Source organism: Thamnophis sirtalis, unplaced genomic scaffold (assembly GCF_051295495.1).
Source record: "Thamnophis sirtalis isolate CommonGarterSnake01/CBP01778 unplaced genomic scaffold, rThaSir2_p1.2 scaffold_3, whole genome shotgun sequence".
Taxonomy (NCBI): domain Eukaryota; kingdom Metazoa; phylum Chordata; class Lepidosauria; order Squamata; family Natricidae; genus Thamnophis; species Thamnophis sirtalis.
In genome coordinates this window covers 129,400,396-129,422,356 of record NW_028261383.1, presented here as the reverse complement: position 1 = coordinate 129,422,356, position 21,961 = coordinate 129,400,396, and the positions used below count along the sequence as shown (strand labels likewise).

At 36.8% G+C, this 21,961-nt stretch overlaps 1 protein-coding gene across 1 annotated transcript in view; it reads right to left on the bottom strand.

The window, feature by feature from the left end:
- Nucleotides 1–2,682: 2,682 nt before the first annotated feature.
- The window catches only part of FASN (fatty acid synthase), a 59,762-nt gene continuing 40,483 nt past the window's right edge, over nt 2,683–21,961 (bottom strand). Inside the window, exons 23-43 of the mRNA XM_014057742.2 lie at nt 21,241–21,630; nt 20,219–20,383; nt 19,915–20,033; nt 19,667–19,821; nt 19,103–19,306; nt 17,742–17,892; nt 16,997–17,175; nt 16,025–16,144; nt 15,784–15,906; nt 15,100–15,323; nt 12,751–12,949; nt 10,998–11,149; nt 9,825–9,916; nt 9,563–9,714; nt 9,124–9,366; nt 7,330–7,518; nt 6,389–6,592; nt 5,934–6,154; nt 5,472–5,570; nt 5,041–5,292; nt 2,683–4,214 (exon numbers count right to left, since the gene is read on the bottom strand). Of these exons, the coding sequence (XP_013913217.2) occupies nt 4,077–4,214; nt 5,041–5,292; nt 5,472–5,570; nt 5,934–6,154; nt 6,389–6,592; nt 7,330–7,518; nt 9,124–9,366; nt 9,563–9,714; nt 9,825–9,916; nt 10,998–11,149; nt 12,751–12,949; nt 15,100–15,323; nt 15,784–15,906; nt 16,025–16,144; nt 16,997–17,175; nt 17,742–17,892; nt 19,103–19,306; nt 19,667–19,821; nt 19,915–20,033; nt 20,219–20,383; nt 21,241–21,630 (3,771 nt within the window). The 3' untranslated portion in view covers nt 2,683–4,076. The remainder of the gene's footprint in view (nt 4,215–5,040; nt 5,293–5,471; nt 5,571–5,933; nt 6,155–6,388; nt 6,593–7,329; nt 7,519–9,123; nt 9,367–9,562; nt 9,715–9,824; nt 9,917–10,997; nt 11,150–12,750; nt 12,950–15,099; nt 15,324–15,783; nt 15,907–16,024; nt 16,145–16,996; nt 17,176–17,741; nt 17,893–19,102; nt 19,307–19,666; nt 19,822–19,914; nt 20,034–20,218; nt 20,384–21,240; nt 21,631–21,961) is intronic.

Here is a 21,961-nt window from a genome sequence, read left to right as displayed (position 1 = left end):
CACGGTGTACTAAAGCCTACAGGTTTGTAATTCCTGACTTATTGTCAAGAAACCCTATTACCAATAAATGCTAACATTAAGGGATAGTCAGATCTAATGGTGAACCCTGTGCCTCGTACTCTACTGTCCATTGTGTTTGCAGGCTGAAATCACAGCACTAGGTAAAGTGTAATTTGTAAAATACAACCTGTCTCTTATACATTCTATTTTAGACTTAAAATAAATCTTAGACTTATATACCGCTTCACAGTGCTTTGCAGCCCACTCTAAGCGGTTTACAGAGTCAGCATATTGTCCCCAACAATTTGGGTCCTCATTTTATCCACCTCGTAAGAATGGAAGGCTGAGTCAACCTTGAGTCTGGTGAGATTCAATCTGCCAAATTGCAGGCAGCCAGCAGGCAGCAGAAGTAGCCTGCATAACTTCACTCTAACCACTGCACCACCCTGGCTTGTCAATGGCAATTCCAGCTTCCTGGTTGCAGTCATAACCCCAGAACTGCATGGGTCATTAAATGAGGGCCTCACCTGACCATATGGGAAGAGGTTGGCAGGTGAGAGCTGTGGATGACAGCTAAGAATGGACAGCCAAATTCATAGGCAGATGTGAAAGAACGGAGGCAGATATAATGGACAGCACTACCAAGCATGGGTGGGTATGCAGGTGTCCCAGGTAGCACTACACCAAGTAGGCAGGCACTGTGGAATACGAGTGGGTGCCCAGGATGGGCAGGTGCTGTGGGCAAGTGCCATAGAGTGCAGGTGGATATAGATGCCCAGGGAGGCAAAAAAGCTACAGGAGCATGCGCAACTTACCTGTTAACTTTGCAAGTGAGAGTCAGTCATGATCACATAACCACAGGACACTGCAACTGTTGCCAAGCACTCAGATGGCAATGATATAACCACAGGGATGCTGCAACAGCTCCAACTTTGTGGCTAATAGCAAGTCCCCTTTGTTCGGCACCATCATAACTTTGAATCATCACTGAACGAGTGGTTGTAACCTGAGGACTACCATACATCTTTGCTTGATGCCTTTTAGTATGCAGAAGCAATAGCAGCCAGTGGTTTGGAATACAAGGCAGGAACATCCTGACATGTCATTGTGCTATGGGATAAGATGGAAAGATGCTGATACTTTAAAGAGAAGCCTGAAGAGGAGGCATAGTAAATTGGATTGTGGTGAAATTATTGTAAATCCATCTACCTGGCAAGTGGTACCATGCACTGCCTGTGAGAATTTCAAACAGACAGCTTATTCAAATACTATTTGTGACTCAACTGATTCTGACAACATAATGATTAATTTTACATTAATTTATACATACACCCAGTGAGTTATATATGAGACTGTTACAAGAGTGGCATTAGGTATTTATTTGAGCAAGTTCTATTAAAAAAATATTGATACCAAATAGAGTTTACATGACCTTGCTGTCTTGCAATAAACAGTGCAAAACTATGGTTACTGTTGTGACTCAGCAGAAGCTTGCTGTGAGTTGCTTTGGGATGCAGGAATGAGCAGCTGTTGCTCGTTAGGGTCTTCTCCTGCAGATAAAAGATGGATGGTGCCACGCCTTAGTTGCAGAAGTCAACGTTCATCATTCGTGGTTCATCGTTTGTTCGTGAGTTCAGTTTCATGATTCAAGGAGGCACTTGGATAAGTGATTTGCTTTCTGTAAACCTGGTTTGCTGTAAGAGTTTTTGTTTTTGCATTTGCTGTGTAACTTTTTGCCAGAGACTTTATCTATGTTTATTTTTGGACTCGCAGCCAGCTTGAGCCAGGACTGATAAAGACATTTCCTTTGAAGTTCGGTCTGACTGTCGTTTGTGAACGAGCGAAGAGGGGGGTCAGAACAGGTTACTATTTCCTGACATCTAAGTCCCAGTAGTTGTTTTAGGTTCCAGTCTTGGCATTTGGCAAACTGAATGTAACAAGCAACATTCAAAAGTGAATCAGTGGTTCTTGCTAGACAATAGCTGTGGAGCAAGTGACAATGCTTAAAAAGTGGTGTGAGTGGCACAAATCATGCAATATGTGCTTATGTAATCTTTATAATGTTGTGTTGAAATGTTTTTAGAAGCAGCCAGTGGAACCTTGCATTTTAGGAATTTAGCGCAAAAGCAATTTGGAATAATCTTATGGGTAATTTATTCAGTTTTGTTATTGTTTATTTATTATGAGGCAGAATAACTTCTGATAATGTCCCTTTAAAACATTTTAATGCTGATGGTTTAATGGTTGCCTTCAGAAGGAAATTTTCCTGTAAATACAGTTAGTCTTCAACTTATGACCATAATGGAGCTCAAAATTTCCATTGCTAAGCAAGACAATTGAATTGTGCTCCATTTTATCACCTTTTCTGCTGCAGTTAAGTGAATGACTGCAGCTCTTAAGTAAAGCATGTGGTTCTTAAGTGAATCTGGCTTCTCCCATTGACTTGCTTATCAAAAGCCTGCTGAGAAGTTACTATTGGTATTCATATGCTACAGTACTGTGGCATAATTTTTGTTTTTACCAGCTTTAAATTTTAAAGTATATGGAAAACACAGATTAAGATACTTGGGAAACATGTATGTGCGGTCAATCAACTACTCCAATCTGAATATGTCAAGATCTTTTTTCTTTTTTTTTTAAAGCAAAGTGGAAGATATGTAAAAATAGACAATGAACGATATGGCAGATTTAAAGTGTTTAATTCAAGAACAGCTGCAGAAAAAAAAGATGCATAGTTTTTCCTAATGTAAACAAAAAAGGGGGGAAAGCACAAACACAATGGACATTTTTTTTCCATTTTTGATTTCGAAAGACTTCTTAATTAAGAACTAAAAGCGTGCATCTAGCTGCATGTCCACAGAGGATGGCTAGCCAACTCCTTCTCAGCAAGTATGAAATATGTGTGCCCCGATGCTAGTAAAATAATCCAGTTGAGAAACTGGACTCTAAAGAGTTTGGAGAGGCACTACAGACCTTTTCATTGCTGGTTTTTCAGAGTATCTCCACTGTATCATTACTGCAGCAGAAATGCACTGACTCTTCATCTCAAACACAAAAGAGGCAAAAATAAAAGAAGAAATGTAATCAACTCCAATAATTTTTAAATTATTTTTACATAGGAAGTTTTGCAGATATTGAAAATTACCACCAGGTTCTGCTTGAAGAATGGGGAAAGAAGGATTCAGATTCTTGTCAACAAGAAACTCTGTAAATCAAATAGGGAAATAAGCAAATAGGGAATAAACAAACTAAACGAAAAGCATTTTGGGACGATGTTTACATTGGGCTTGGAAGATTGTATATACTTAATTTATGCATTCCCAAATAAGTGAAGGAAGTATTTAAAGTTTTGATCTCACTCTTGGCCAATATATATATTTATATATGCCCAGAATTACCATATCCTTACATCAGAACCTGAATAAAAGTTTGGCAATTTTGCAAAAGAAGCCCATACTAAGCAAAGCAGAGAAAGGCTTTGCTTGTGTGGGGAACCTTCCTTTCCTTCTAAATGACATGAGTTTAAAAGAAATTTTAGTTTAATTCTTTTTTTAAAAAAAGATGATCAAGCAGGAGAAAAATATACTCTTAAATAGAGTATTTCATTCTTATTGTTTAGTCAGTTACAAATTAAAACAATGCACCTCTAGTAAAATAACAATGCAATAAATACCTAGACTATTTCAAGTTAAAAATAATAGGTACAAAAGAGCCTCAGTGGAATTAATGTACTGTTATTGCTACAGACTGACCCTTCACAGACATATGTGTCTCCAAAATCAGTTGTAGCTTCCATCCTTGGTCACTGGACTTGGTTAATTCCATTTTATCCTTTGGAATACTTCTAGACAACAATACAATACAATACATAGTACAACACACACATACACACATCTGCTCCTAATTTTGTGTTTCTCTGCCAAATGATGTAGATTGTTGCCATCAGAATTGTTCCTTGCAACTGCGCAACAAGAATGTTACTGTACTGGAAAGAGATGCTGATTCAATAAGACTTCCTAGGCTTGGCTGTAGAGCAGATGACAAAGTTCTTGGGGTTATCTAGCCTTCAGAAGTATCTAGCCTTCTCGAACACTGTCCCGAGATTCTGCTATTGAGCTGTGAATGATCCCAATGATAGATTCAACGCCTTCTCCCTCTAGGACAGTACGATGGTCTCCTTCAACAACATGGACAAACACCTTCCCATCGCAGACCTGAAAAGGGTATAAAGATGTAGAAGAAAACATTACAAATTTCAGCCAGAAATGCTTGCTTGAGATCTTAAATGTTCTTCCCATGTAATGCTGGCTCTTTTCTCTAGATTTCTTCCCATATTTCTTTTCTGGATCTCTTTTAATCAGTCACAACAAAAGCAAGGTCTTTTTATTCCCGTTTCTTTCACATATCCATTCTTAGAAACCATTAAACTATCTTTAGCTATAGTGAATACTGGGTAGATTGTGGCTATATTTGCATCAAATCAATACAGACAGTGGCATCATATATATAGTTGCTTCAAAGTTGGCAATTATGGAAGAGTGCCAAAAAAGGTCAAGAGGTAAGAAAAGATACCATGTAGATCTCATCCTGTGATTCACTATTCATTCTAACTTTAATGATGAAGAAAGGGAGAATCTTTATTTTACTTTTTTTTTACTAATTTTTTTTTCTGTGCACTATTTAGATAAGCTTTGGTGTGATACTTGCAATTATTCCATTGTGGAAAGTATGGCAGTTAAGAATGAAAAGTGATTGATTGTTCTTGAAAATCTCTTAAGCACTTAAGATAAGAGTTCACAGTGATTTTATATTCTTTTTCTTGGCTATCTAGCTTGGTTAAAATAAGTTATTATTTTAACAACAACAACAACAACAATAATAACAACAATATTTTGGGAGAATCATGGCATATAGTAGGAGCGAAATTAATACGACTTATTTCTACTTGTAACACATCAGGAGTGCAGCTGGCTGAAGTTTCTTTAAGATGAGAAAACTTACTAGGTGAAAAGCCATGGTCATGTAATTTTTCAGACTAACCTCTGAAAGCCTGTAGTCTCCTCCAAGACCTTCTCCATACTCATTGTGGGTTTTTGCTTTCAGCAGTGTCACATTGCCGTGATATTTGGATTCTGGTACATACTTGTCTGCTGCCTTTAGTTTGTTGTAAAAGGAAACAGCAGCAAAAGTGAGTGCCTCATGGCTGATATCTTTGTGATTTTGAGTAATCAGGTCTGCTGCAGCAGTAGCACGAGCTTCCAAATTTGGTAGGGGCAAAAGAACCTCCAGCAACTGCAAATAATACAGAATATATATAAATATACATTTCAATCAAAGTGTTACTACAAAATACGGTGTACTTATTAAAGGGAAATACACACACACACACACACACACTCTTATAGTAAATATCGTTATGTCTACATGTATGCATATGTTCTATAACAGTGAACAGTATCAACTATCATTACCTTATTGTACTCCATGCCAGAGAACTGCTGGACAAAGGCACACATTGCTTCTGTCTCTGTTTCACCTTCATTTCCTGGGGTTAGCTTAGCTCTATAACTCTGGAAATGGGGAATGATTCAAAAGATAATTTTCATGACAAGAATTTTAAATGCACAGAATAGAATGATAAAACCCAAGAATTAAAATTATTAGGAAACTACACACAAGTTAAAAATGGCTACTACACTGAGATAATTTCTAATTATGAACTCTTCTAGAATAGGAATATTTCCTGAAGAATCCAGTGTCAAACAATGAGGTAACAATTGAATATTATGGTAATTTGTATTACAGAAGACATTGTTGGAATAGGAAGTGATGTCATCTCATAAATTGAGTGCTATGTGCATGCGCAACAAAATAGGTACATGCTACTGCTGATCTGCCAAGGGATACTGGTAGCTAGACCTTGACTCTCTTACCTGAGTATGTGCTGCTACATAGGAGTGAGAGCCATCGAACAGGAAGAGGCTGTTGGGTAGGTAGCTAGGATTTTGTTGAGCTTGGAGCTGACAACACATTTCAAAGGCTACACAGGCACCAAAGGAGTATCCAGAAATTCGATAAGGGCCTTTTGGCTGTATCTCTTTTATACAGTTAATGTAATAGGATGCCAGATTCTGTATACTGTCCAATGGAGCAGCTAATGATAGAAAACAACAAAGTTAAGAAAAAGAGTCAGGCACTCGACTAGCACATTTATCATCCTGCAATAAAAATCCAAGCCAGCCTAATATGAATTTTGATAAAACATAGAAGATGTTGTCTTCCTCTGCTTATAATTTGTTTTTTTTTAATGAAATCTTTATATATCAGCACAGCAGTGTGTTATCGTATCGTCTGGAGACTCGATAAATGTGTTAAATACAATGGCTACCTTTGGTACACTGGAGCCCATAGCTTGGTATATGGAGCTTTGAGGCAAGGGTGTTGAAGACAGCAATGGATCCCTCAATGGGATGAATAAGGAAGAGTGGAGACTCAGTGTTCTTCACCTCATTGAGTGGTATTATTGTTGGTCCATCTGGATTAACCAAGAGACTATTCAAATCCACTCTGGCTTTGGTTTCCTGGGATAATACTAAAGATAAGATACAGATACATTAATACAGCGAAGTACAAAGTTTATAAGACAGGCACAAGCCTAAATATTTTTTAAAAAACTTTGACTTCTGAACCTCTAGGATTCAAGCCAACTCTGATTCAGAAATTCTGAGAATGGGTTCCCATGTAGTTTTGCTTTTAGATAAAAGAACATACCCCTGACATTCAGACTATGGCTCATACATAAACTTCAGGGTAAAATATTGCCTGGGGAAAAAACAGTTTTATCTGCTTTTATGTTTTTTTTTCTCTGTCATCATTAAAAGTGGGACAGATGCTAGGTCAGGGGTTGGCAATTAATTTTCTCAAGAGGCCACAAGAGAAATTAAGACTACTGGAATATGATGGTCAGAAACTTTTGTACAACACTAGTACTGTTTAAAAAAGTATATATGTTATTCTGTTTTTACTTTTGTTTTATGGTAAGTGGAATGCCAGGACAATTACACTGTATTCAATATATTTATATGAAACAATAAAAATGTATCTTAAAAACTTAAATAAAAAATTAAGACTGTTGTGGAGGGTTGAACCAAGAGGGCCATGAAGGTGCTTAGACCAGCATCCATGCACATATTTAAACTGAAGAAAAAAAATAGCAGTCGCCTTCTAAATAAAAGCAATCCAAAGGGGCTGGGCAGGATCAACCAAAGGGTTGGATGTGGCCTGGGGCTATAAAATACCCAGGTCTGTCTAGTTGATATACACACTTACTGTCCTGAGTCCCAGATTTAGAGGAAAATTCCCGTAGTTTGTTAATGGTAAGCAATCGTACGTCTCTCATTGACATGACAATATCATAGTCCCGCTCCAGAGTCTGGCGGACTTCAACTCCCATCAGGGAATCCAAACCCAAATCAGCCAGAGAGGTGTCAGCATTCAGACTGTTCACATCACGGACACCTGAAGAAAAGAAAAGCTTGCTTAATGTCATATAGGAACGGCCCTTTTAGGCTGTCTCTTCAAGATTGAGCACTTGTTTGACAGCTTTTCTCATTTTACTGACTTGGCATCTCTTGATGGGATTGCTATTATATAATTCTAATGGAATGCATGAAACATGATTTGAGATATAGGGCAGCTATCTTTTAGGCAATATTTAAAGTACAGTTATTTGAGTGTGGTCAGCGACATTTCAACTTTTTGTATATACATTCTACAAATCATTTTGTTTAAAATTTAACGAGGATATGGAATTGGAAAAAGGTCATTAACCCATGAGAGAAGTTATCTGGGAGGCATCTGGGATGATGAGACACCTTGGTGGAAGGTGGGATTCAGAACCAAAGGGATAGTTTGCTACACTGCTTAACCTTTTCTGTACTACCCCGTTTCTTCTCTATCTTTGCAATACACATAGTTACACAGGCAGTTTAAGAGAAACTAAGACCTTGAGAACTGCATATTCTCAGATGACATGACATCAAGCCCTCAGATTTCCATCCTAACTTTTAGAAATGATGGAACTCGCAAAACCTCAGACAACCCCTGATCCACTAAGGATGAAATATAAATGTATATGAAGAAAAATGAATAAAAGTAAATTAAAAAGTGAAAGAGCTCAGCAATGGCTACATATATATAAGCAACATTTGCCATGGAACAACACAAGGCATTATCGGCTATCCAAGGGTCATATCTTGACTGAGTCATGCAAATCAAAGCAATAGCACACAGCAAGTGAGAGAGAAGGGAAGGGAGGGATGGAGAGAAGAGAATGGGAAAGAGGGAATGTTGCTTTCTCAGCAAAAATCCTTGTGTTTTAAAAAATCATGACTAGCATTTAAATCATGTTATAACATGAGCAGCTGGAAAGCCTACACTATTTCAGCAATTAATCCTTTTCACTTGTAACTTTCTACTAAGTCATTTTATATTAATTTCTTATTTTAGAAACTCCAGCCTATGCATGTTTTTTATAGATAATTTGTGGTGTTATTTTGGTTCTGGGCTTCAGTTTTGGTAACTCTTATTATTTTCTGCCTTCTTTTATATTTTCAAGAAGAGAAAAGTACTATATCAGTTCACATCTTTACAGACACTCCTCTGCATTACTGATTTCTCTTTCTCCCACATCTACTATTACTTGACCTACAGCAACCTCAATTTCTCCATCTGTAACTTAGTAACATCTTCATTACTAATCTCTACACGCTTCTTGCAGAAGCTCCCCAGCTCTGTGAAATCTTCAGAAAATAACAAACCTGACTTTCTGCTAATTTCATAAGTGTAGGATGCATGTTTAAATCAGGATCACAGTATACTTTGCAAACTACTAAATGAAATTATGGAATAATAGCAATGGATTGTGTGAAAAAATGGAATAAACAATAAGCTGCATGCAGAACTATTTCAAATCTACAATTAACCTACTTAGGGTACAATACATATTTCCCACCCCACCCCCTTTTAGATGACATGGCTCCTCTGCCACCATTCCTGTCCTCTGGCTCAGCATTCTCCCCATGATTAGATGGCCCTGAACTTGCTGTTCTCAGTGATACTAACCAAGAATGTGAGCAACAGCTTCCACAAGATCCCTCTGGCTACCCCCATCATTTTTGGCCAACATTTTTTCTGCTAAGACAAAACTGGACATGACAGGGTGAGGCTGGTTGAGGAAGTGATCCAACACATCCAAGCATGAGCTGATCCTTTGGGGTAGAGTTCCCCCAATCACAATGTCATTTGTGCCCATTGTCTCCAAAACAATTCCTACATCACCAATGGCACCCCACTGGATTGCTAGACCTGAAGGGAAAAAAGAAGATGTAGTTATTAAAGAGGACAGGCATAAAACAACAAGTTAAGAATATTATTGTTTATGAGCATAAGGATGTGGTAATGTGTGGGAGAAATCAAATGACATGTACTTAAGTCTATCTAATCTTACTTTAATTTATGTCTTTATAAATCCAATTTGTCAAGGTGGAAAAATGATTATTACCAGGAAGGCCGTCATGTCGCCGCTGTTCACAGATACGTTCCATAGTAGAGTTGGCAAAACCGTAATTACTTTGGCCAGCATTTCCTCTTCCACAGCTTACTGAAGAGAAGGCTACAAAGTGATCCAGTTTGGGGCACATTTGGCGGGTTACTCTGGAATAAGAAAACAAACAAGATTATTATTTACTTTCAAAGAGATGCTCTACTTGATTACCATTATCCGCTTTAAGTTCTTCAAATGCTATTCTTTGCATGCTACTTACTGGTCCAAATTAAGTGTGCCCAAATACTTGGGTTTGTTGACATCACAGAAAAGTTCTGGGGTCTGATTTTCCAGCATAGCATCTTTCAGCACCTATAGAAACAGCAATAAATATGATCTTTCAAACTTAGAAAAATATTTTGCTCCCATTTCAAAACTACTATGCTATACAGTAAGGACCTACCTTATAATAATCTTTACAGTTAATGTGCATATTTTATGGAAATGAAAAAAGTAACTATTGATTGGGTGGGGCAGATGAAAAAAGAATTAGGCAATCCTCTAGCACTGCAGGCAAGAGTGAAACCACCACCAGTTCTCAGACATATGAGCCCTTTGTTAGTTATTTAATATTGATATTTTTAAGAAAGACAAACAAGTCTTTGAAGATAAAATCTAGACTGCTCTAAGATAATGATCCAACCAAGATAATGGTGAAGTATATATTAGTGTTTCTACTCAACCAATGTCCAATATATCTTTTTCCATATTATTACAGTGTTCTTTTTTTCCCTTACAATCTTTCCTCCTCAATTCAAACTCTAGGGAAAAAATTAAAAATTCATTTGATTACTTTTCTTGTTTGAGGCACTATGTGATTATGGTTTTGGCTGAGGCATGCTGAAGATTAGATATGGAGATATTCACTCACAGGTTAAGATGAGCCCATCTAATTAACACTACATAAACTGAAACAGCCACACACTGCCAGAGCATTACATTTCACTACATTTCAATTTTTTAAAAAAACATATTCAAAATTGCATATATTTGGTAAAAAAAAAACTTTCACCAAACATAACTGCCTCAAAAACTATGTTAGCGAAACAACATACTTAAAGCACTGTATCTGTTAAAAATGCTTGCCAAATTATGTACCCTAAGCAAAACTGTCTACAAAATATACATAAATTAGGAAGAGTATCTGCAAAAAAGTTCATTGTTTTTCAGGCACACTTTTTTAAAATCCGAAAACTGATGAGAAAATAGGATAAAGTAAAGGTTTTAAAAAATGGAAGACACAAGAATAGTCAAATCTTTGGGGATGGAGGTCAGAGCTTTCTGTTTCTAGAGTGGTTCACAATAAACAGTCAAATAAAATGAATCTGAAGAGAATTAAATAGCAGAGAAGAAATTAACAGAACTATGGCCATGCCGATAGCCTGTCACTCACCATCGCCAAATTGAAAATACCCCCAACAGGTCCTAGTTGAGAAGCCTCTTGTATTAACTGCTGGGCTCCCTCAAGAGTAGCAACATCACTGGTTGACACGAGAACCTGGACTCCAAGCTGTTTCCATTCTTGTACTCGTTTAGCCTGATAACCTGAAAATTAGGAGAGTCTGAAATCTAGCTGCAATTATGCTATATTTTGGGGTATAAAATCATCAACACAATGAATATGAATTAGGCAAACTCCTGGAGACAGTGGAGGATGGGCAGGGGGTTGGCATGCTGTCCTCCATGGGGTTGAGAAGAGTCAGACACAACTTAGCAACTGAATGACAACAAAATTTACTTTCCCATTCTGCTCATGAAGGTAAACAGAAGAAGCAGGAATTTCTCTTCTGTTTTACATGCACATACATGTCTGATAGCCAAATGGGGAAATAAATCCATTTTTATGATCATAATGATCCTACTGATAATCATAGAATACATCATTGTTTCTTTCTGAGATAAGCCTACATTACTGGGAGTTGGCAAAATTAACTTTGTAGAGAAAGATCAACTTTAACATTTATTAATGACTGAAAACCCCCTTATGGATTTTTTGAAGAAAAAAGGAGGGGAAATGTGCTTGTGAATTATGAGTCTGACCATTATTTGATGGAAAAATGAAATTGTGATTCAAATATAGATAGATAGATAGATAGATAGATAGATAGATAGATGATATGTATATGTATATGTATATGTATATGTATATATAAATATATATATATATATATATATATATATATATATATATATATATGTGTGTGTGTGTCTGTGTGTGTGTGTATGTATGTGTATGTGTATATATATATATATATATATATATATATATATATATATATGTTTGTGTGTGTGTGTCTATATATATATATATAGACACACACACACAAACATATATATATATATATATACATACACATACATACATACACACACACATACATACATATATACATACATATATCAGCACAAGTACAACACACACACACATATATATATATATATATAGTAAAATACAAATGTATTTATAATCAGTGGCAAAAAGATTGGAAACTGCTTCTTTAGAATATATATATATTCTTTTCTTTGTTTTCTTTCTTACTTATACACCATTCTTCCTTATTTTCTTGTATTGCTTTTATATTTTTGTTAAAAATTTCTTCAATAAAAATATATATTTAAAAAAGAATCTTGTTACTAGGGATAACAGGAAATGAAGTCTTTGTGTGAGTGTGCAAAAATCTGTTCAAAATATTGATGTGATTTTTTTTCGTAGTACTTTAACAGTACTGTATTCTCTCCTTATCTTTGCATGCAAGATCTTAAAGGTGGTATAATTCACAGTTTAATTACATTAACTTCCATAATTTAATTTTTATTTCTGATTTCCCTCCTTCCCTCCCAATCCGAAAAAGGATTGGGGTTTTTTCCACAAGAATTATGTTGTAATTAGTATATTCTCCCTTTCCCTTAATTGTTAAGATTCTTTAAAAGTACATTTTTTGCTCTTGCTCCATATGAACTGCTAATTTCTTTTAGCAGTATGAAAGGTTTATCACACAATTATTTCACAATTCCATCTTAAGCTTTCTCGAACCACTCCTTGCTGTCTCGACTCAAATGTAACCTTTGCCAAGAGCAAAACTAAAATTTGCATTTCCAATCTGGAATCAGGGAACTCAGTCTTCCCTATTATTTGCTCAACATACCTGTCCTGATGCCTGAACGAGATGTCAGCACCAGCATTTTTGCCCCTCTTTCAACCAACCACTGAGCCAGTTCAAGCCCAAATCCTCCAAGGCCTCCTGTGATAATATATGACTTGTTTGGTGGGCAAGATGTTCGGGAGATGGCTGGAATCGGTGTTAAACTATGTTCTTTTATGGGAGAGTTCTTTTCTTCATGGATCTAGAAAAATAGCACAGCAATTTTATCATATAGTTCAAAACTGACTCTTTTTTTAACAGAAATAGCACTAAATTAGTATAGCTGGAAAGGCTATCCTGGAGGCTATCCTGTAAATGGGTCATAAAACCAAACGGGTCTTGGTTTTAAATGTTTTTTATTATACAATAGCTAGCATGCAACTGAAATGGGTGGATATTATTATTATTATTATTATTATTATTATTATTATTATTATTATTATTAATGTGGTTAATCTTTGGTGAGATTCACAGCCTTCGGGGCTGGTTGATAGCTCAACAGCTCGAGTCCTAACCAAGAACCTAGGAACTGTTAAGGTAACATTGGAGGATATAAGCTGTTCCAAGTAGGGTGGTTTTTTGTAGAATCATAATGTTCAAGTCTGATAACTTTAAAATTTCCAAATAGCGAGGTAGCCCTTTAGGTATTGCTCCAAGGGCTTCAATTACAATCGGGACAACACACGATTTTTTCCCCACAGTCGCTCAACTTCAATTTGCAAGTCCCGATACTTTGTGATTTTTTCTTACTGTTTATCTTCAATTCGTGCATCTCCAGGTATTGCAATGCCAATGAACCATACTTTTTTCTTTTCAACGATTGTTATGTCAGGTGTGTTGTGGGCCAAGTACCTGTCAGTCTGAATTCTGAATCCCACAAGATCTTGACTTTCTCATTCTCTAAAACGTTCTGAACCTGATGTTCCCAGTGGTTTTTGCTGTAGTCAAATCCAAACTTTTGGCACAATTTCCAGTGAATGATCTTAGCAACGTGGTCATGGCATTGTAGGTAGTCAGTTTGTGAAATTTTCTTGCACCCACTGATCAAGTGGTCGATTGTCTCGTCTTTCTCATTACAGAGGCGACATTTGCTGTTGGTGGTTGAATTTTTGCCTTCATGTAATTTGTGGCTAAGGCTTATTATTGAGCTGCCAAAATAAAGCCTTCTGTTTCTTTTTTCAGTGCTCCTGATCTTAACCATTCCAAGTTAGCTTTTGGTTAGGATTTTTCGATTTTGGCCTTAATGGCATTTGTGCGGATAGCTTGTTCTTGCACAGCCAGGATTAGTGACTCTGTTTCTTTCTTTAATGTACCTGTTGTTAACCATAACCAAGTTTGTTCACTGTCCACTTTATCTTTTATTTTTTCCAGAAATTGGCCATGCAGTGCTTTGTTCTGCCAACTCTCCATTCTTGATTTTATCACATCTTTTCTGTATTCTTGTTTCTTCTGCTGGGCCTTCAGTAGATTTTTGTTCTTTACTTCGATTAATAGATGTTCTTGAGTTTCTTTTAAATAATCAGCCAGTGCATGTTTTTCTTCTTCAACTGTTTGCTTCACTTGTAATAATCCTCTGCCACCTGATTTTCGGGGCAGGTATAGTCTATCAGTATCACCACGTGGATGTAAACTGTAGTGCATTGTCATTAGTTTCCTGGTTTTTCGGTCCAAAAGGTCCAAATCAGCTTGTGTCCAGTTAACTATACCAGCTGTGTATCTTATAACTGGTATTGCCTAGGTATTTATGGCCTTGATTGTATTTCCACCATTCAATTTAGATTTCAAAATTTTCCTAACTCTGTTGGTGTACTCTCGCCTGACAATAGTTTTTACTTCTCCATGCTTGATGTTGATGTTGTTGTTGTTGTTGTTGTTGTTGTTGTTGTTGTTATTATTATTATTATTATTATTATATCTGTATATTCTGGCAATATGGGAGTCTATAACAATTCTTACAACAACCTTCTCAGTGCAGAAGTTCAAATTAAATATCTTTATCCAGTTTGTGTTTGAACATATCCAGGGAAAAGGAACACGTTATTTTCCTCAGTAATTGGTTCCACTGTTGGACTGCTTTGACTGTTATGCAGGAGTGGGCTGCTGGGGGTTCGCAGGGGTTCGGGAGAACCTCTAGCTAAGATACTGTGCAGTTCGGAGAACCGCCAAATCCCATTCCTGGCTGTCCCCGCCCACCCTGCCCCTCCCCTCCCAGGAGTCTACATACTAACTCAGCTTCTCCATTCTTCAACATACCCTCTCCCTTCCCCCCTCCTTTTTCTACAGATATTCACAGCAGGTATCAGTATTCACAATTATATAGTACAGCTTTCCCAAAGCCTTCTTGGATCGTACCTGGATTACCACTTTTCCAATGTGTTTTCCTTGTGCCATGTATCTGAAGGCAGCTTCTATTTCTTCTCTGTTAAACAAAGTAGTCTGCAAAGGTTTTACTACACCATTTTTAATCCCTTCTTCTAGCAGGTTGGACACAATTTCCCAGTCTTTGTTTTTGTCTTCAAAAATAGCATCTAGTAGAATTCCATGAAAAGCCACGTTCTTCAGGAAAAGAGCCATTCCTACAAGAAGCAATGCAGTTATGACTCTTCTACCTTAATGTAGCTTCTGTTGCCAGCGAAATTCTCATAAATTTTTAAAATAATTAATAATGAACCAGAGCAAAATCAGATTAGAAAAAAAATTATGAAACTATCCTTTTTATGAAATGATTCCTATGAATTTAATTGAAATAAAACATGTAACATTTAAGATGAACTAGTTTTAGGGAAGTTCCACCCACATAACTCTTCTATTCAAAAAGTTAGTTACAAGCATTACAGTACCAGAATGCCAAGAAAAAGATGTTTAGGGTAAGAGGTGATTCAAGACATCTGTTAGTGCCTGTTTTGATTGGTGCAATGCCTTTTTTATGCTCAAATCAAAGTATACGTCCAAAAGGTATGACTACATTTGTGCTACAACTGCCCAGTAGAGTCCAGAAATATCCTGCACATAGATACTCAGGCTGAAAAATCTTACCAAGAGGTGTGTTATTGGACAGGTCATATTTCCCAATTTCCAAAAAGCGCCCATGACGAGCAAGGCAACGAAGGCTGGCCTGGAGTTTCTCTTCTGATAAGGAGTTTAATACAAGGTCAACACCTGCAAAAATGTTCAACAAAGTCAATAAAGTAGCCTACAAGATTTGGTCATCTACACTCTTTGCTTCTAATTAAACTTTTACCATAGCGGGATGATTGCCTCCAGCATTTACACTTACCTCTGCCATTAGTAACTTTCAGTATGTGTTGTTCGAAGGAAGTATTTCTAGAATTGGCAAAGCTATTTGCATCAAGTTGAGGGAATCTTTTTTGGAGATATTCACGTTTCTCTTTGGAACCTGAAAATAGGAAAAATGTGTTCCTCTCAATTCAAATATCTTATAGCACTTCCTTCTCAGAGGCCTTTAAGGAAGACAGAGAATGCCACGAGCACCTACAGTGTGGGGTCAAAATCTGCAAGATGGTGCTACAACAATGTGACTGAAATGTGTCCTTTTGTTGTGAAAGTGTGATTGATGTTGATGTAGATATCAAAGGGGTGGTGGAACTTAGATCATCACACCTGCCATCTTGAAAATTTTGATTTTGATCTCTCTCATTTCATGGACACTATTGGATAATGCCAGTCACATTCTGATAAATTGGCATCTGATGATGATGGCTGAAGAGACATAGAAATTAATCTATTACAATATTTTTTTTAAAGTCAATCTGTCCTTATTTACTTCTCCCAGGTTTAGTTTATATTATCAAATAAGGCATATGTTTAAAGAATAAAAGAAACATTGTTTTTCTCAGTTCTTCAAGTCATGTTTGTTTCTGAAAACAAATAACTTATTTATTCATTCATTCATTTATCCAATTTCTATAGCTGGCCATCTCAAGGCTCTGAGCTGCTTAAAATTCCAAAAGTATAGAACAATTAAAAACATTTTTTAAAACCCCATCCAAAATAAATAAACTGGCCAAGATATTTGGCCAATTAACAGTAAATGCAGATCTGCAGGCTCAGGAACACAGGCAGGTTTTTAAAGACTTTTAAAAGGTCAACAAATTGGAGTCATTCTAAATTCTATGGGGAGGTTATTCCACATTGTTTCCTATGTTTTCATTCTTCAGAGAAGAAAACAAAAGTTACAAATAGAAAGGCTGAAGCAGTTGTTTGAATCAATGAAAAGGCAGCTACGTACCCACAGTGGCAAAGACTTGGCAGCCCATGCTTAGGGCAACAGCAACGGCAGCTTGGCCCACACCTCCTGAAGCTGAGTGGATGAGAACAGAATCGCCCTGCTTCATGCCCCCTCGAACCACCAAGGAATAGTAAGCAGTCGTGTAGGCCACTGGCACAGAAGCTGCTTCTTCCAGGGTCCTGAAAAATGGCAAGAAGTTCTTTGCAGGCCTTCATACCTCTATTTCCCACCCCTCTTGTCAGTTTTCATCGTAACTGATGTTATGAGGAAGAGGCCACTTGGAATCTGCACTTTTCTTTCTCAAGGGGTCATTCAACTATGTGCACCATTTTAAAACTGCATCTTTTCATCCAGAATTCTTTCTATAGTAGCAGCTGATCATAAGAACGCTGTGGTAATGAAAAATTTGTGCCAGAAAACATTTGCTTGGTTGCTTTTTCTCTCCTCCCTATATTTCCTCTTTACATAAGCCAGATCTGAACATGTTAATTTCCAGAATGTAATTTTAAAAAGTTCTTAAAGTAGAACAAATATTAACAATCCGTTCAGTCTCTTAAAATTAAGTTACCAGGATCCCCAGGTATTCATCATCCGGCTTGGTAAAAGAATCCTAAATCAAAATTGGTGGGCGCCAATAAAATCAAAGGCTCTGCATTTTCCTCAATCATAATGTTTCTTACATTAAATCCCATTATATATTGCAAATGTAGGGATACAATAGGGATTGCAATGTAACTAGACTTACCAGTTTTGTGGTACTTCCCATAGGAATCTCTTCTCACAGTCTACCACTGTAGCAAGTCCTTTAGCTGGTAGCAAACCCATTACCCTTTTCCCTGTAGGGTCATATCCTGAGAACTCCATTCCTAACATGCATTGTTGCAGTGTCCAATTTCCTGGAAAAAAATTGTATGTTCCTGTGAAACTGCTCCAATGACATGCTACTGGCAGACATTTATGGACTTTAATGTCCATACTGATGTCTTAATTTTCTCATGCACATTGATGGTGAAAAGGTATGTCAATTTTGATTTGCAACTGAGTATCCCCAGCTAGAAATTGCAATGTGAGAAAATAATTTCTAATGTTTAACAGTTTAGCATTTGACTGAATGTATTTGCTCTGCCTATCAAGACTGTAGCACTAACTTTTCCACTTCTGACTTCAATCCACATAAAGACTGGTAATTGCTTCAAATATGTGACCCCCCAATGACTTTTCAATTTCTCCTCAGGTAAGGTCACTACTCTTCCCCAGAATTCTGATTTTGACATGTAGAGTCAATGTTTGACAAGATTTTCTAGCAGGAACATTTTAAAGTGCCAATTGTAGACAGTTTATCTCCAAGATGGGCACATCATCAAGGAATCCCACTTGAAAGTGGACTTAATTTAAAAATGATCTTAATATTTTATTTGACACCAAAATATTCCTTCAAAGTGTTTCTAGGGTGGGGATGGGGGTGGAAATTTTAGCCCTATTCTTGTGATAGTCTGTATGGATAAGACTCAGGAAGGATTCAGCTCACCTCCGATCGGATTCTATTCTTTACCTAATTTAGAACATTATCATGTTAATATCAAATTTCTTTCCTGAAGATATCCATTCTCTAATTATTTCTACAGATATTGTATCAAGCCATATATTATACTATCTTAGCCAAAGAGTTAATCTAGTTTTTGAAGAAAATACATATAATAAGATAATATATATATATAATAAGATAAAATCTTAGGACACACATATATAATAGAAAACTTTTATATTTCCATAACTTTAATACCATTTAAGACTCATCCTGACAATGGGTTCTAATCATTAAGCAATAATTTAAGAACACTCAAGTGGAGAGGAGTTTCTGGAATTTTTTTTTATAAAAAAACTACAAAGTTGCTTTGTAACCAGCCATAGCACTTAATTATTCAACTGTTATAACTGGTAACTACTTTTCAAGGTCTTTTGCAAACCATCATGTTCTCTATTACTGTACTGTGCTGTTTTTTCATCTAGTTATCCATATTCAATTTTAATGGAAGCATCTCTTTCATTTAAATACTTATATATAATATGTTTCTCTCAGCCTCTATTAAAACAAAAGCAACTTACCAGGAATAGCATCTGGGGAGAGTTTTCCTGTGGCCAACATAATGTCTCGGAAATTTAGAGATGCATAATGGATTTTGCACAGCTGGACATTGGGATTGCTTGTGCAGAAATGCTGAAGTGGGGAAGAAATCCAGCGAAGAGAGGAAAGATCCCCACGTGTCAAAACATTCACAAATGCATATTCAGTAACCACTTGAGATTGAGCTGGAGGAGATTGGGAGATGTACAACTTAGCATTCTTTCATTTTACAGGTGCAAATGTGACAAATTTATTTTCCTCCTTAAACATTGGGAGGAGCCTGAGTTAATTAGTTAGAATGGAACATTCCATTCCAACATTCCCAAGGCTTTGGGTTTCTAAAGTAAACTCACTACAAGACAATTCACACCACTCATTTGTACCAAAAAGGCATTCACTGTTACTTAGAACTGAGACAAGTGTCACAAGAAGACTATTTACATTTATAAAGAATAGAGAGATTAAGTGAGAGACAGTGGAGCAAATGTTCATTTTCCCCCCTCGTCCTTTTGTGAGCACATTCTACATTTTGTAATAAAACTCACCTTGCTTTAGTGGGAGATGTCTGAAAGAGCCCCACTTTCCATCACGGTAAATATTCATGACCAAATCATTTTGCAGAATTGTTTGCATTTCTTTAGCAGAAGAGTTGGTAGGCGGGTTAGGAGAAGCAGCATTCAGATTGGAGATGAAGAGGCACCTAGGAAGTAAAAGACACTGTTTAGTCTATTCCTTATTTCCCCCAAGTAATTTTAAAAAATGTATAGTGTCTCTAAATATTATATTGTTCTACCTGATTCTGTGTCCACCAGGTTCTTGACGGAGACAGTTGACCATACCAACAACTCCAGAAGTACCACAGTTTTTTGCAGTCAACCACACAGAGTGTTCAGAAGGCTCTGCTAGCATTTGCTGAAAGAGAAATATCTTATTTAGTTGTCATGGAATAGTGATTTCCATAATGCGTAATATGAAAATAGCAACTCTCAAATTTCAAAGGATTTGTATACTAAAAGTTGAAATCCTGTTAACTGACAGCTGTAAACTTTAGGAAACTTTAGAAAAAGAAAGAAAATCAAGTACTTCTAAGTTTTTACCTTCAAAGGTTCCACCCATTTATAATTGGTTTCTTCCACCGGTAGGAAAATGGGCTTCTTGGTAGGAAGTGGCTTGCGGCATATGAAGATTGCTGCGCCAAAAGATGACCTTTTCACAACTACCAAATTTAGACTAGTCTTCTTAAATAAGTTCTCCCATTCTACCTGCCAAACCAAGGAAAATTAGTATAGTAAATCACCCAGTCGTGTGATTCTTGAAGAGTAATATTTCTCATTTGTTGTTTACTAAACAAACTTTAGGGTACTGTCCTGTTGCCAATCATTTAGTTTCTTACTGATGCTCTTACCTTTAACCTACCTGCCACCTGCTACTTCTAGAACACTATATCACTAACCTGCCGTTAAGAATATATTTAATGGTAACTAGTATCTAGGGCTTGAGAGCCTGGGAAGTAATTGGTACTTAAAATTATGTTTTATTGTCTAAATTGATTCAAAAGTAAATCTCAGATAATTCAGTTGAATTATTAATGTATATGGGATAGCTTTAGCCTAAATCTTTCACATTGATGTGTACAAGCATTTATCTATCAGTCTGTTGTCCTTCTCCCACATTAGTCAATTTCACTGTACCTACTGGATCTATCAAAATGGCTTCTTTTCATATTTAATTCTTGTAGGAAGTATGTCACTCAGGTAACTAGGATCAGAGCTTGGTCTTTTTCCAGGTTACTGTCTTTATTTTATTATGCAATGTAAAGAGTCACTTTCTAATCTTTGGAAAGATGGATAAGAGATTTTTATTCCTGTCAATCTGAGGTAGATAGTGACATGACTAATAGTTATTTAAATACATTATGGCTACTCTTCTCTAGACTTTAAAAACCTTTTAGACTACACTATGAATTTCCCCCCTCTGAAATGTAAAAGAAAAAAATCTCATCTGACATCTTTTAGATAGATGTGCTGAGTTGGCAGTTCCTAGAATTCCTCAAACAGAAGAGGGCTGGAAAACACCATTCTGAAGCAGCTGTAGAGAAATAGGAGGGCGTATTTCATACCTGATTTAGAAGGCCTGGTTTATCTTGAAGCCCTGGGGATGTGAGAAAAGCAACTATTTCTCCTAAGGTTTCTCCTTTCAGAAGAGTGTGCAGTAAGATAAAACCACCATCCTTCACCGTGGCTGCCATGTTAGAAAGTGTTTCGGCTGGCTTGCTGAGAGCATTCAGTGAGCAGTTGCATACTAGGAGATCAGCATTTGTCAAGCTTCCAGGAGGAGGACTGGCAGGATCCCACTGCTCCATAGAGGCACCGATTTCCTGCAAATCGTTCTCATGTGATGTCAGATTTTTTAGTACTCGGTCAGTGGCAGTGTAGTCTAGTTGCAGCATGGGCTGGGTGTTTAAGATGCTCGTAACTCGTGAGAATAGATGTCCATCTCCTGCTAGAGCCTGAAAGAGCACAATAAACATGTGTATTTGTGTGTGTGTAGGTACACACACAAACAGACACACACAAAGGTAGTCCTTGTTCAGCAACTGCCTTGTTTAGCAATTCTTTGTAGTTGCAACAGTGATGAAAAAGTGACTTTTTACCAAACCTTGTGTGTTTACCACCTTTTCAGTCTTTAAAGCAAAGGAAAGCTGAAGTAAGATTGTAAGCACAATCATGGTTTCACTTATTGACTGCTTCAATTAATGATCTAGTTTCCGGTCTCAAACGTGATTGTTAAGCAAGAACTATCGGTATTAATGCATGGGAGAAAGAACAAGTGGGACAGTA